Source organism: Labrus bergylta, chromosome 3, assembly GCF_963930695.1.
Source record: "Labrus bergylta chromosome 3, fLabBer1.1, whole genome shotgun sequence".
NCBI lineage: Eukaryota > Metazoa > Chordata > Actinopteri > Labriformes > Labridae > Labrus > Labrus bergylta.
This window is the reverse complement of record NC_089197.1, coordinates 14,195,600-14,210,380: the sequence shown is the minus strand read 5'-3', so window position 1 is coordinate 14,210,380 and position 14,781 is coordinate 14,195,600. Positions and strand designations below refer to the sequence as shown.

The 14,781-nt window shown below is 43.0% G+C and overlaps 1 protein-coding gene across 15 annotated transcripts in view; it reads right to left on the bottom strand.

Annotated features, from left to right (window-relative positions):
* The window catches only part of tle3b (TLE family member 3, transcriptional corepressor b), a 31,046-nt gene extending 17,978 nt beyond the window's left edge, over positions 1-13,068 (bottom strand). For 8 of the 15 annotated variants that reach the window (XM_020641181.3, XM_065952758.1, XM_065952760.1 and 5 more), the window contains exons 1-7: positions 12,593-13,068; positions 11,767-11,985; positions 11,060-11,160; positions 10,779-10,842; positions 8,787-8,831; positions 2,542-2,604; positions 1,974-2,078 (exon numbers count right to left, since the gene is read on the bottom strand). In XM_020641181.3, the coding sequence (XP_020496837.1) occupies positions 1,974-2,078; positions 2,542-2,604; positions 8,787-8,831; positions 10,779-10,842; positions 11,060-11,160; positions 11,767-11,790 (402 nt within the window). In that variant the 5' untranslated portion in view covers positions 11,791-11,985; positions 12,593-13,068. The remainder of the gene's footprint in view (positions 1-1,973; positions 2,079-2,541; positions 2,605-8,786; positions 8,832-10,778; positions 10,843-11,059; positions 11,161-11,766; positions 11,986-12,592) is intronic. The other 7 variants (XM_065952763.1, XM_065952765.1, XM_065952764.1 and 4 more) reach the window with 2 other exon arrangements.
* Between the last annotated feature and the right edge of the window lie 1,713 nt (positions 13,069-14,781).

Here is a 14,781-nt window from a genome sequence, read left to right as displayed (position 1 = left end):
GCTGAAATTAATCCTTTATATTTGACTTCAGTTGCCTGACCCTGAAAGTAGTCAGGGACTTTAACAAACTGAGGCTTCATCATAACGTGTCAGAACTGAGTCCAGCGTATGAGTGTGTGTGTTCGCCTGGACTCAAATCTTCTGATCTAGCTGCTGTAGTTGACTGCCAGAGTCTGATGCTCTCTGAATATCTCTGAGACTTTAATGACACCACAAACACACCGCCTCACTCACACTGTGGGGACATGAAGATTGATCACCTGCCAGGCTCTGCATCAATGATTAAACTCTGTTTTCTTTCGTCTGTGTGTGTGTGTGTGTGTGTGTGTGTGTGTGTGTGTGTGTGTGTGTGTGTGTGTGTGTTCTGTCTGGCCCTGCCCACCGTTAATGAAGGCAGGGTCACTGTGCACAGTCTGACTGTGCTGAATGGAGGAATAAAAATAAAAGGAAGTAATTATCTTGAAAACTGTGGGTTGTGCTCTTGGCTCATTTACCTTAATCGAATTTCGATATCTGCCTCTCATTAGGCTTGACCCCCAACCAGTGAGAACAGCTTACAGACGACAAACCTCTGCTACAGAGGGCTAATAAAAAGGGTCAACTATCCATCTGGGTCCAGGCTGACTATTGAGAGCATTCAGCACATAGCAGTTAAATAAAACCAGATGAAAGGGCGAAACACCCTCCCCCCAAAAAACCCTTAGGCTGGTGGGTTCAGTGACTGTTTAGGGTTGTGGCTCCATTAAAAGGTCAATTACTGATTTAAAAGTGAACTCTTATCCTCCATCACACTTATGTGAGCTGCAGATACTCTCCGTTAAATCAAACACAAGAAAAGTGCTTCAGGTATAATCAGTGTAATACAAGCTGCAAGTTAAAAGCCAAAAGAATACTTTAATACTGGAGCAAGGAATATGCAGTATATATTTGTATCACACATTTGAATTGTGAAGATGACCAGCTGCTGAGGGGAAGACAACATTCACAGCCCTCGCACAGCCAGATTACAACTAAAGTAGCAAATATTAATTCAATAAAGAATTCACATGTATACAGTCATCATTAAAACACCAATGCTCACATCAGACGGTGTCCTTGACTTAGGGAAGCATTTTGGTTATTTTTATTTAGAGACACTATAATTAACTGATTCATTAAATGACAAGAAAACATTTCAGACAAAGTATTGCCTTGTTGTATTTCGATGGTGTGAGTGCTCCTGAGTCAGAATATTGGGAGTTTTTCCTTTTCTTTGTATTTTACAATAAGTTCTTGAGTGTAGCTGAAATCTTCTATCCTCTGCTGCTTACAAATGTTCAGTACCTGCTACATCCTCCATGCAGTAATCTCTGCTGCAGTCACACTGCTTGTCCCAACTTTACTGCTCTTTAATCCTACTGCTACAGGGTCAGAGGTTTGGGTAAGTCTGTTGGCTGGAAGCTTTTATCTAATTAAAGTGCAGCCAGAGTGAAATCTGAGAAACCCCACAATCTGATCTCAGCCTGGACTGTGTTACTTTATATCAGATGTTCTTTGACTCTGCCTCAGAGGAGAAAATCAGAGGAGAGCTGCTGCTAAGAGCTGCACACTGGGTGCTGACAGGTCACGGTTAACCAACAATCAGTGGAACGACACCAGTGAACAGCATATTGCCAGCACATTGCAAACATTGTGAACTCAAATAAAACATAATAAACCACTGTAGATGGGGGCAAAACTGCACAAGAGAGCAGGACATGGAGTTGTTATTTTACATTCGTTTTGAAACTCAAATGCCACAATTCACCTGTTTTTTAATCCTGAATCTATCGCCCTTCAAACTGAAGCCCTTAAAGGCGAAGTAAAACCTTGATCATACTGTGGCAAGCTTACAACCCCCTAAATGTTTGTATTGGATAGCCTGTGCTCCTCTATACATGCAGTTTTGCCCCTTGCTTCAGGTGAAATTAAGTAAGAAAAGGGGATATACACACAGTGAGAGGCAGATTGGGAAGTCCACGTACCCCGATGATAGCATTTAGCTCAGTCATTGTCACCTGCTTGGCCCGTTCAACAGCCTGAGCCACCTGCTGTTGGTGCTGCAGGACACAAAAACACAAAGGTTAGATTCCTGTTGAGAAATATCAGGTTCAGAAAAAAAAAAGCTATTTTTCCTGCATGGTCTAAAGGTTTACCTACACAAGTCTAGAACTCTGCACTCAAGGTGAGGGGGGGAAATATAGAGCCATTTTATCCCACTTAACCCAAGTAAATACCACAAAACCATTACTGTCCATTGCAACCATTCAAATTGTAATTACAGTATGATATATAAGAACCAGGGTTTAGGATTTACCAATGATGAATCAATTATTGTCAATAATTTGACTTTCTATTACTATCTGCATTTCAAGTACTTGGATAAGAAGCTTTCACATTCCTACATAAACCATTGATAGGGTCTAAGGGCACAGCCCTCACAATGTCTTGTACAGTTACTGAACATAATGGAATAAATGAGTTTCATTCATGAAAAAAGGTGCAAGCTGTAGTGACACTCACCTCTTGTGACAAGAACGGCATGATCTGAGCCAGAATTGCATTGAGACGTTTGGCAATCTCAGTCTGTAAGGAAGAAAGAGTAGATGTAAGAACCATTTTAGTGTGCTGCATGACACGGGCAACATTATAATTAAACCGTTAAACTACCTATAAAACACAAGGGCAAATGTTTGCAGCGTCCTTCTGGACAGATCATGTATTTCTTAACTAAATTAGGACGGCCTTTAAACAAATGCACCTCTCTCTCTCCTGCCTCCATTAGACTCAGGCCTTATTTCATTAGCAGGTTGAAATATGCTAATACCATCTGGCTGTAGAGACCATAATGAGATCCATACTTCATAATTACGGCCCATAGAGAGGGGGGTAGTGCACACTGAGGCAGACAGGTTAACTCTCTGTATCTATCAGAGGCATCTCCGTATCGACCCTGGAATATTAGCTGGGACAGAAAGATGATACTGCAGGCTGGACGAACATAGAGCACTTTACAGCGCTGTATTCAGACAAATGGATCTGCTGTGCTGTCAGTCTTATGCACTTGAATGTCCCAAGACATTTGGCCTAAACCCATTTCCTTTTTTAAATCTGTATTTTCTACGGAGAGGAGCAGTAGGAGGAGAGAAACACAAAAGTAGAAAGCAGAAGAAAGTAGAACCGGTGAGGCATGTGGGGGGGATGGGGGGGATGGTGAAGTGAAACGCTCTGATTTGACACTCAGGTAATGTAGTTTGACTGAACCGGGGGAGGTGAACTAATTGATTCTGAGAGATTAGGGGTGGAGGCCCAGCAAGTGTGTGTGGGGGGGTTTGAGGTCCTTCCCGCCGTTTTAAAGGCTTCTTCATTCCACTAATTTTCTCCTTTAACATCTTTTGACTGTGAAAGGAGGAGGGAGGAGAACGAGAGTGGAAAAGGGGGACAGGAGGTGCCGGTAGCCTTTTGCACAACCTCCTGTGTCACTCTCTTCTTTTAAGCGGAGGGGAGAGGAAAAGAAATAAAGAAGAGGAGGGGGGCGGACCTTTGCTGGCCTGTCAGGAATTATCTCACAACCCCCCGTCTGACCTTATACGCACTGTGCATTCTCTCTCCATCTAGCCTCCCCACTCTCCCTCCTCCTCCTCCAAATGCTTCTTCACACCCCTCCCTGCTAATCTCCACTCTTCTCCTCCGTGCCCTCCTTCTTTCCTCCTTCTCTCTCATCTCCCCTCTCTTCTGTTGCTGGGGAAACGCTATCTGGCACGGCTGATCGTTATGTAAATTGGGCTGGGGCCCTGACCAGAACAGCCTGTAAAATCATATTAGGCGCAGCAAAGAGGCAGGTCATTAAATTGAATTTTCGGCCTGTCGATCTGATCGGCACGGGAAATTAATGAGGGATAACAGAGAGTGGGGAGGATGGGAGGGGGTCTCACTAGTGGGAGGGGGGGCTTAGAGAAAGAGTAGGAGGGAGCTCTGTGGAGACTCATAAACCATCATCATTAGCGGGGGCTGGATACAATGACACACAGTAGGATTAGAGTGTTTCAGTATCACACCACTTCTCTGGAAATGGCTGCAAGGGGAGCAACATGGGGCTTGTAGGACACAGCGGTGCTCTGCTACACTGCTATTACAGCAACAATATCACAAACCCTCACCAAAAAATGATTCACTAAGACAGGCATCCATATGCTCATAGAAAATCCCCACTTCAGAGCCAAAATCATTCACGGAATTCAAATGCACATGTCGACAGGTGAGTTGCAGCAGGTGCTTTCAGAGCTGAGATCATGCAGAGTTGAGTTTTACTTAATTGTTCCCAAACACTTGGCTCACTCTGAAACTTGAGTTAACATGTTTTGGCCAGGAAATAAAACAATGGAGCAGACTTCCTCTGCAGCCTTTTGTTTTTTTCTTGTCTCAGCCCAATTCCTAATTCATAAATTTACCAGCCTTATTTAACTCAAATTGAGGTTATATGAGGGCAAACATGACTCACACATTAAGCTGAGAAACACACTGTACAACCTTGTAATTGCCACCTACATTAACTACATCTTTTCAGAAGTAGTCCCTCTGCTCTGTTCTGACATGTTAGAGAGTTTAAATGGGCACACAGTTTACTTACCCTACTTTTTCACTGACATTTTGAAGGGAAAAAATACTTGCAACACATCACATCCAATGACTCGCAGCACCCTTAAATGACTCCCACTTTACTGTGGAGGCTCTATTTTCCACAGTGCTTTTAGCGGCACAGACAGGCACTGGAAAGAGTTTATTGTCACTTAAAGCCACTGAAAACAGAAGCCTTTGAGCCGGCAGAAGCTTTTCACTGCAGCTCCACAATTACAGGTACTCAGGGTTGTCTAGTAGCACCACAGCTCTGAGAGTCTCTCTCTCTCTCTCTCCATTGCATCCCTCTGTCAATGGTGCGTTGAAAGCCATTTGGCTGTTTGTCGCTGCAGGCATTAGCCCGCAAGTAGAGAGCAGAGTCACTGACGAGGATTCAATTGGCGAGGAAAACAAGTGGCATATGACGGGGGGGAGGGGGTAGCAGAGATGGGCTGTTTGGGAATTATCTTCTCAGCCAGAGCAGAGGAAGAGAGAGGCACTTAGAGGTATCTTGCTCATTACAAATGCATGAAGGATATTTTGCATGTGCATGTCTTTCTATTTTGAGCTCATACACACAAAACTGTAGTGACATCCTTTTTCTGCAGGGGAGCGTATGAAGATGGGCTGTTTTCCAACAGATTACATCCGATTCAAAAGCATCATGTAAACATTATTTTATAACTTTCATTTGAACGATGCAGTTTATGTGTACACACACACACACAAAGTATTTTCTGCCCTTTAACCACAGCAACACCGTCCGACACACAAAACAATCATCAGTTGGCTGGTTGAGTACACCCAAACACCGAGACACTAATTGTGTAAAACTGTTTCAAGCAGCCCTTGTAGCCCGGCTATCAAAATCCAGCATGTCTCACAGCCTCCACTAACCTTGTCAACCTCCCTCGAGAGACTGTGTGTGTGTGTTCTCGTAGTCAGTTTGTTTTGGCTTAGAGACAGGTCGGCCATCATCACCTTGGCAAACAATTCCAGGAATCCTCGATAAATTATTCATTTGTACAAGCTCCCCCATTCTCCCTTCCTCTGGTCCTCCTCTCACCCTCTCCCTCCATCCAGGAAACGGGCATGACACTCCACGATAAAGCACTTTTTGTGTCTCTTATTCATTCAACAAGTGAGGAAATTAATAGATCAAAAATAACAGATGTTCAGATACAGACTGTGATTCAAAAATATGTATAATAATGGTGGGGGAAAAAAACACTATTTATAACTAACACTAACTATTTATGTTTCGTTTGCTTTCACGACACCAAAAGAGAGAACTGAAATCAAGACGCAGGCAAGGAAACAAGAGATAAACAGGGTCAACAACAGAGAACAGAGGTAGTGAAAAACAAAGCAACCAACACCACAAAGTCAGCAGGCCATGTTGCTGAGGCAGCCTAATGAGCTGCGCTAATTAAAATCACTTATTGACAGCAAGCGAGGGTGATTACTTCCACCCTGCACTCTCATGCCATCATAAGAGACACTGTCAAAACAAATTACCCCCCGGCAACGGCACACATTACTTCGTAGGAACAATTCAGATCAGCAGGCGTATAGGGGAAGTTGTGTGTCTCTGTGTGTAAAGACACAACTGGTATTACCATTTAAGGGATGCAAGTATTTGTTAATATACTTGTGTGTGTGTGTGTGTGTGTGTGTGTGTGTGTGTGTGTGTGTGTGTGTGCCCATTTGCCTGGTTTACAATCCAGCTTTGTAGCGATAACAACACAAAGTGGGTTTATCAAGTCTTTTTTTCACGCATAAATCTTCTACAAAGTAATATGCCCGCCTGCATCTAATAATCCACACACCCCCCACCGCCTACCAATAACAGGGACCGCTAAGGGCTGTCTGTTTACCTCTCACTGATGTCATCACAAACACTCATTCACCAGAGAGGGAGAGCTAGGGGGGAGGTGGCTGGTATCATGCATTATTCAGAGTGGTCCGTCGACTCCACCAGGCTTATTGATAAACAAAGAAGATGCACAGGAGAGGACCAGTCGATTAACTCATTTACCCCGAAGCCTCTTGCTCCTTTCCTGTCTCCTCCTCCCCTTTCCTTTGCTTTGTCCACTGTCACCAGCATCCACCCACAACAACCAGTCCTGCCCCCCCAATCCCTGCATTGCCTCAACCTCCTTGTTGGTGATAAGTGCCTGACAGAAAACGCTCAAGAACAGGGAGGAGGGGGGTGAGGCAGTGAGCTCCTTGATAAACAGAAAACACCTAGTTAGCACACACACACACACACACAGACACGCGCATACACACAGCACGTGCCTGAAGAAATCATCTAAAGCTGATGAATTGTGCAGTCTGCTGCTGTTCCAACTGGGCCTCCCTCCCACTGATGCCATTAACCTTCTGGATCTGAGGGCCATGCAGTCTCCACCCCACCTCCCTTTTCTCCCCCTGCCCTCATACATCATATCATACAGCTTATAACACGAGGGCCATCATTCACATCACATCACTGGGGTGGCAGGGCAGACGGAGGAGGGGAAAGCAATGAAAAGACATAGGGCAAGAGAAGGTTGAAGAAGAGAATTGAGGGTGCGAAAGGTGAGACAGAATCAAAGAAATGGAAATGTAAGTGTAGAGCGATTAAAAAGGGGCGTTTTGAGATCACATTCATATTTCTTTCCTCTTATTAAGTGAACTGGATTAAAGATTATGCTGATGCATGTTGATACAAAAGAAAATGTGGGTGTCACAAGGCTGACTAAACGTCCCTGGGTCAGATCTTTAGCTCAAGAGAGATTGGTTTTGCTGTGCTTCTGACAGTGGTGATCTGACTTCTACAGAGGGCTAGTGTGTTTCATTAAGGAAAACGATGTCTTATAACATGAAAAGTCAACCTGCCAATCACAGAAGCTCAAAATTCATATACAAACCTATTATGTTACTACTATTAAAAGTAGCTGTTTTTCTTTGTACAAAATATGATTCATCTTAACTTAGATGTTAAAACCACACGCTGACAAACTTGTCTCTATCCAACCAGCCATTCGAATATTTAGATATTCCACCATTCTAAACAAAACAGAACAACGATTGTGTTCATGTTCAAAAACCTGAACCCAGTTAATGTATGACTTTTTACTCTTATTCCACTTCAAATTTTCAGCTAATATTCTCTATTTATGACAAAATGATTGTTCTCTGCACAGGGAAAAAAAAAAACACATACACATTAAATCCAAGAGACAACACCTTAAAGGGAGAAGGGAGGGCCAAAACTGTGTTGGCGCACACAAAGTTTTCAAGCACCAGGACGGACCAAAAGAACCGAACAAAGTCAATGAAAGAATCCAGAGGAATATCAGATCACAGCTGACATAACGTCTCTGCTTGATCTCCTTTGCTTTCAATGCCTTGCTCTTGGAAACTTCAGCGGTGCACATTGTCTATGGTGCAGGGGGCTTTAACCCTGACTTAACATTAGGGTTGAGGGTTAGACCCACTAGCCTCTAGAACTCTAGACTTCATAGACCAATGATCAACCGGAAGCACAAAAAAAATATGAGAAGGATTTGAAACACTGTCACTTTTTCTTCAGAGAATTTGATTTGAACACATACAGTATGCCCCAAGCTGCCCCCATCAACCCCCTTCTCTAGCCTTCATGCCTCCAGCTTACTGAATTGGCTCCTTGGGTGGTGCGGAGGAGCTGCAGATATTTTTGCCCCATTCATCTGTGGAAGTCTTTCCACTGCAGCATGATGCCCAATACTGGGTGGCAGCTGAACTAATGAGCTTTTAGCCCGCCTGGCACTAGGGAGGCAGACACAGAATAGTGGAGGCATATGTGCACACACAAACACACACTCACATAATCAGAAGGACAAACCACACAAAAACACATCCTCTCAGACAGTCTGCCAAATACTTTACTTTAATCTTATCAAACCATCCCCATCAGGCAGCGTGCCCTCTATGTTGTTGAGCCTGTCAGCCTTTTCACTACAGAAAGCTGGTATGTGTTCGCCTCCCAAAGCCATTTAAGGATGAGGGTAGACACTAAGGTCAGGTATGTGTGTGTGTGTGTGTGTGTGTGTGTGTAGGTGTGTTTATATTTCTCAATCACTAAGGGGGACTATACACAAAACATTTATGATATGGCTGCATACCTGTTTGTGCATCTCAATGTTGAGCCCATAGGACATCTCGTAGTACTGTGAAGAAAAGACAGAAAAGGTTATTATTACATATCACAATCAGCTGAAAACATTTGAAACAAAGACATGTCACACATGAGGGTTTCATTTTCAATAATTTAATAATTATTTAGATACAGAACATGATTCCATCATTTTATGTGGTATTATTTACGTCATGTTATTTCTTATTTGTGCACAAAATTAACCAAAATCGCAAGTAACTGAAGAGTTTTCTCCTACGAGACTATAAAACATGTTGGTTCACTGGTCTGATATTTTTACAAGTTTTCCAAAGCACCCAAACGATAAAAGAGACACGCTCAATCCTTTCTGCAGCTCAGGGGTGAGCCGTTAAAAACACACTGACATGAAACAAGGAGGTTGACAACTTCATGTTCTTTGTGCAACCACAGCCGACAGTCTACTACTGGCTACTGTCCTCATTTACTTCCTTCACACACTGCCAGTCTTCGAGCTACAAACACAGTCTATGGCTTCAAAACCCCAGTAGAGAGCCAATGCTATTATTGAAAGCAACATTATCTGATGTTGATTGCCAAAAGCTTGTGAGCCCACCAGCAGATACAAACTAAAGCCGAGCAGTTTGTCTGTCTTGTTTATCAAACACACAGTTAACAGCTTCCATTTATTATAACTACTCCCACCACCTTCTGGTCCCTCACAGGGAAAATAATATTTAACAAACGTACTGCTGCGTTTGGTTGAAGTCATTCCTTTCATGTACAAACAAGATAAGCATGCACACACAAACTTACAGCGGGGTCTGAGTTACATCACTTCTAAGATAAAGATTGTTCTTTTTCTTTTCCATGCACACAATGCAGCTTTTCCTGTATTAGAAAGAAGCTTTGTGTTGTTTTTTTTGTTTTTTTTACAGAGGCACAGGCTTCATTGTCAATGTGTGATCATCAGGAAGCGCTGAACTGAATGTCACATGTTTTAATTGCACTTTGATGGTTGAGAAGTGTTTTCTGAGCTCTGGAGATAAAGAGTGAAGTGTGTAAAAAGTATCTTCACATACAGTAGAATTTTACATATCAGGATTTAGAGTGGTTTATTATAATGGTGACAAACTTTAATGTAGCACAATCAACTAATTACTCTATAATTATAATTTACTTGAAACTAAAAATAGGAAAAAATGTAACCAAGGGTTAAAATGTCTTGTGTCACCAAAAGTAGAAGATGTAATCTGACTAAGTCTACAAGACAAAAGACTGAATTAGATGATGAGATAACATCATCTTGTTACCTCAAAAAGTCTGTGATCCTAATGAGTGATTCAAAGAGGTGATTCTTGTCTGATGCCACTCAAAAGAGTCAAGACAAGTACATGATCCACTGAGCATAAAATGCAGTAACTTCATGTGGAGCTTTGCATATATCTCACATAATATATCAATAGTGAAAAAAACATCTCAATATGGTGATGTTTAGTTTTAGAATCACACCTGGTCCTAAGTAGTAGTGTCTGTGGTCTTTATTGTTGAGGGAAAATCCCTGAGAAGTCCCTGGGAGAGTCAAAGTGTCTGAATGACCCCCTGGTTCACCCTGGGGGAGTTAAGTAAAAATAAAACATGCAGGAAACCTCTGATTCATGCACAGAGCCGGCAGACCAGTCATTAACCCCCAGGGGGTCATGTTGGGTGTGTTAGGGAGGGGTGGTGGGGGTCATAAAGAAGACCCCAGAGCCATAAAGGGGGGTCGTCACACCCCACAATCAATGGTTGGACATTTGACCCCTGCTAGAGCCCCCTACCCTCCTCCACACACACCCAACCTGCACCTTCTTATCCAATGAAAACACAGCCATGACTCAACATACCACGCAGGGAGAAATACTAACATGGCTTTTGCAAAACACCACCTGTGACTGTTCACCTGAGGCTAAAGGGAGGATACGGCTCTAAATCAGATTCACAGCAACACAACTGCTCTTACCATGACGTAGTGACGTTGCATCTCCGTCTTTTCATTAGCCAGTTTGTCGTACTCCACTTTAAGACTTTGGGAAATGAAGAGAGAAATAAATTAAGCTTTGTGATCAGTTTGATATAAGGTATATAATCAAATTAAAGTACATGCTATACAAAAGGAGAATATATGAGTCTAACATCAGAGGACATCTGTTGTATAAAGCTACTAAAAAAAAAGGACTAAACAAAGACAGCTTCCTCTTCTTTCCAGGAAGTCCATGCTGTTTGCAGAAGGCTGATCATTACCTGTGGTACTGCGCCTGCAGGAATTGAAACTCGTCTTTGATCCTGTCGCAGGACTCTGCTACCGTGAACTTGAAGCCAGGCTGTCCTGGCTGGTGAGGTGCCTGAAAAGGGCAAGGTTAGAGATACCACCGGTGTAAACGATGCCATCACAGTGCAGATAATAGTTTCATATCGCTTGCTTTCTCATCTTTCGAGGTAAACTGTATGTGCACAAGTTTTTTTTCTCAGTAAATGTGTCCTCACATTTCCCGGAGCAATGACTGGTGGAGGAAAGAGCTGCTTTCACACATCAAAATTTGTAACGACAAAAGGCAGGTCACTTCATCCTTTCTGAGAGGAATGTTACACTATAACATTGTATGGTTTGGAGAGTTAAAAAGCATACTCAGTTTTAGGATTCTAGCACAATTAACATTTTCTAAGCTAATAATGCAGCTATGACAAACTGTCCTGAAATACATGTAATTTAACAGAATGAGGAGATGATCTGCTTTGAACCAAACGCTTTGATCTTTTTTTTTTTTGCAAATATACATGATCTGCCAGTCTCTCACCTGCCAAAGTGGAGCGTTTAAGCAGTACTGGTGCAGTTCATAGATAGCACTGTGTGGATCAGCAGCAGCTCCACTCTGAAGAGCTAATTGGGCTGCTTTGAAGGGCGGTGTATTTGCATCAATTTACAAACAGTGACATAGACAGCTACTTACCGGATGCCGGCCTTGTGGATACATGTCGCGTCCTTTACACAAGGGAATTCGGTTTGTTTTCTCTATTTCCGTAATCCCAGTGAAGGTGCGGTAGATCACCGCCGCCCCCTTCCCTGTACACGCAGGATGGCGGCGGACAAAGCCCTGCTCTCGGCTACGATGAGCACACTCACAACCCGACCACTGGAGGTATCACCCCGTCAGCCTCTCCTTTGAAACCTAAACAAACAGGAGAATGGCACAGCTCAGGAGCCGGAAAAACACTTTACAAGCAAAAAAATAAATAAATGCTGCGGATCCTTGGGTTGTAAATCGACAGGAATCTTAAAAAGCTTTATGAATTTTAAAGCACTTTTCTCGTGTTTACTTCACAAAATTAGAATAAAAGTAGTTTTTATCTGTTATTTTGACATCCCCCCCCCCACACACACACACATTTTCAGTCTAATATGTTAATCAGACGTCTTGATTTGCATTACAAAAAAAGGGGGAAAATAAAGAGTGCAAAAAAAAAAAAAAATGTGTTTGATCCGTGGTATCAAATAAATCCCAAAGTTGATACTTTCAAATCACACGCCCTCAACGACATGAGCCTTTTCCTTTTCTCCTTTTTCTCGTAAATCTAATGAGTTGTCTTCCACAAAGGAAACAAGAAAAAACACCAGAGCGGCTTGTTTTGGTGGTCCGGGAAGATCAGAAAACAAGGAGCTGCTGCTTTCAAAGTCGGCTGCCATAAAGCCACACCACCACCAACACCACCAACACCACCACCACCACCCGTCTTGTTAGCGGCTCTACTCATGTCGCCCTTTTTTTTTTTTTTTACCTTTGTCTGGACTGATTCCTCCTCTCTCTCTCTCTCTCCTCTGCACAGGTAAAGAAAAATAGTATCCAAACACAGCGCTTTATATCCTCCAGTTGTATCCGTCACCGCAAAAAACGATATGGGCGGATAATGTCCGTCGTCGTTTCTATTTTTCTCGTCTTCTTTGCCCCCCTTGAGAGTCCTTTAAACCCCGGTGATCCCGAGGCGGAGAGCGTCTCTCCGTCCAGTCGGACGCTTGGAAACCCCTCAATCGGCCGCCTGGTTTGTTGGCCGTTCACAACTTCAAAAGAAAGCCTTTTGTTACATCCAGTGGTAGTAGTACGCGAATCTTCGACTAAAGTCCAAAGATTATTTTCTACGGCGAATAACCGGGTTAAAAATTTTCTTGAAAATGTCGGCCGTTGTGAAACGCACCACTCGCTCGCTGTCGGGTATACCCAGCTCCTCCGCCGCGCGCTGTACCACACACAGACTGTGCACTGACACGAGGACCCGACTGCCGCGAGAGGCCCCGCGCTGGACCAATAGGATCCTCGGAAGGAGTTTAGCAAAAAAAAAAAAAACGGTGACCAATCGCGTCGCTGCATCCCCCACGTGGGGTTACCCGAGGAAACCGGCGTTCTGATTGGGCTTTGCGAAATGTGACCTCACACCGTTCGCCATTTTGGTATCTGAAGTGACATTCAGTTGCGTTCAACAGCTTGTTCAAAAACAAAGCAATAATTTATATATCCGCGGAATATGCAGCCGGTGGTCCATGTTTCAGGTTGTGAGGATAAACTTGCGAGTCGTTATCATTAAAAACTAAGAAGTTTCGGGCGCAATTTACTTGTTTAAACATGAGAAAAATCCCTCTAACCATAGAAGGACTTCATCATGTAACTACATCATTTGGAAGGAAATGTGGTGTTTTTTGGGTTTTTTGTTTTGTTGGGGGGGGTGCGAACCATCAGAATGGGAGCAATACTCACTATGAACTCATCTTTTCAGTATGAAACGGGAAGATCACACTGTCTGTTCTCAGTTCAAGGGGAAATAGAGATGCCTAGACAAAAAAAAAAAGAGACCAGTTATGTTTCTTTGCCAGGAATAAAAGGAGGTCGCACAAATTTCACTCAAAACCCAAAGTGTGAAGACGATGTGAATACCGCTTAATCTACAGCAGAGTGTCCTTTGAGTGACTTGAATTGATCGACCTATTTCTAACGAGACCTCAAGCATCTACACGCTTTCCTATCAGCAGCAGTAGGTGGGCTTACAACACGTCTTGCGCGTGAGGATGTCAGCCTATCAGGTGTTGCTCACTATGCTCGCCCCCACGTGGGTCCCCTCTCCCCACCTCTTCGGAGCGGTTTTATCCAATGGTGCCACGGCTGTCTCTCTGCTCGGCGTGCGATTGGCTGAGAGCTGGAAAAGCTGTCAGTCAGCAGCCATGGTTGTCAATTAAACCCACGTTGGGTCCGGCGCTGACAAATGCCTGTGCTACTCTCCCTCCTGCCTGCGAATAGTGCCTGGAATGGCTGCTTAATTAGCTTCGAATGGCTTTTCCTTTCAGCTCAAACAATCTGTCACTACCATGTGGTAAAAAGAGCCTTGCATAAAACAAAAGCAGGAGGGAAAAAAAGCCAGTAGGGGCTAAATATCAGTTTGATTCCCCCATCTTCAACCCCCCCCCCCTCCATGAAAACATTTGCTGCAAAACAAAGCTTTTACCTCGCTCAAACATGAGCTTGTTACACTCATCTGCTTTTGTCCTGTTTCTTCTCAAATTGTGTCTGTTTATTAATCTCAGTGTCCATTTGAAGTCTATTGACGTTTTACTTTCAGTATATTGTTTGTGTATATCCTGAAACAAGTAGATGTAAGTTTGGCCAGTTCACTTGACATTTATTAATACGTTGATTTTTTTTGGATGTTGTAAATGTTAGTGGCTGATGTTTAAATTACCAAATAAATGATTTTACTATTTTGTTTCAGCTAAAAATTTTTTTTTTTTTTTTTTTAAAGCAGCATTATCATAAATTTGAAAATTTGAAAATGTTTTTTGCAGTGCCTACACAGTTAAAAGTGTATCAAATGCATGTCATTATTTTTTTTGTGTTTTAGCACAAGGGTCACTTAAGTATTTCTAAAATGCAGACAGAACTACTCAGACTTTAGTGAACCTCAGACCTCCACTTAATTATGTA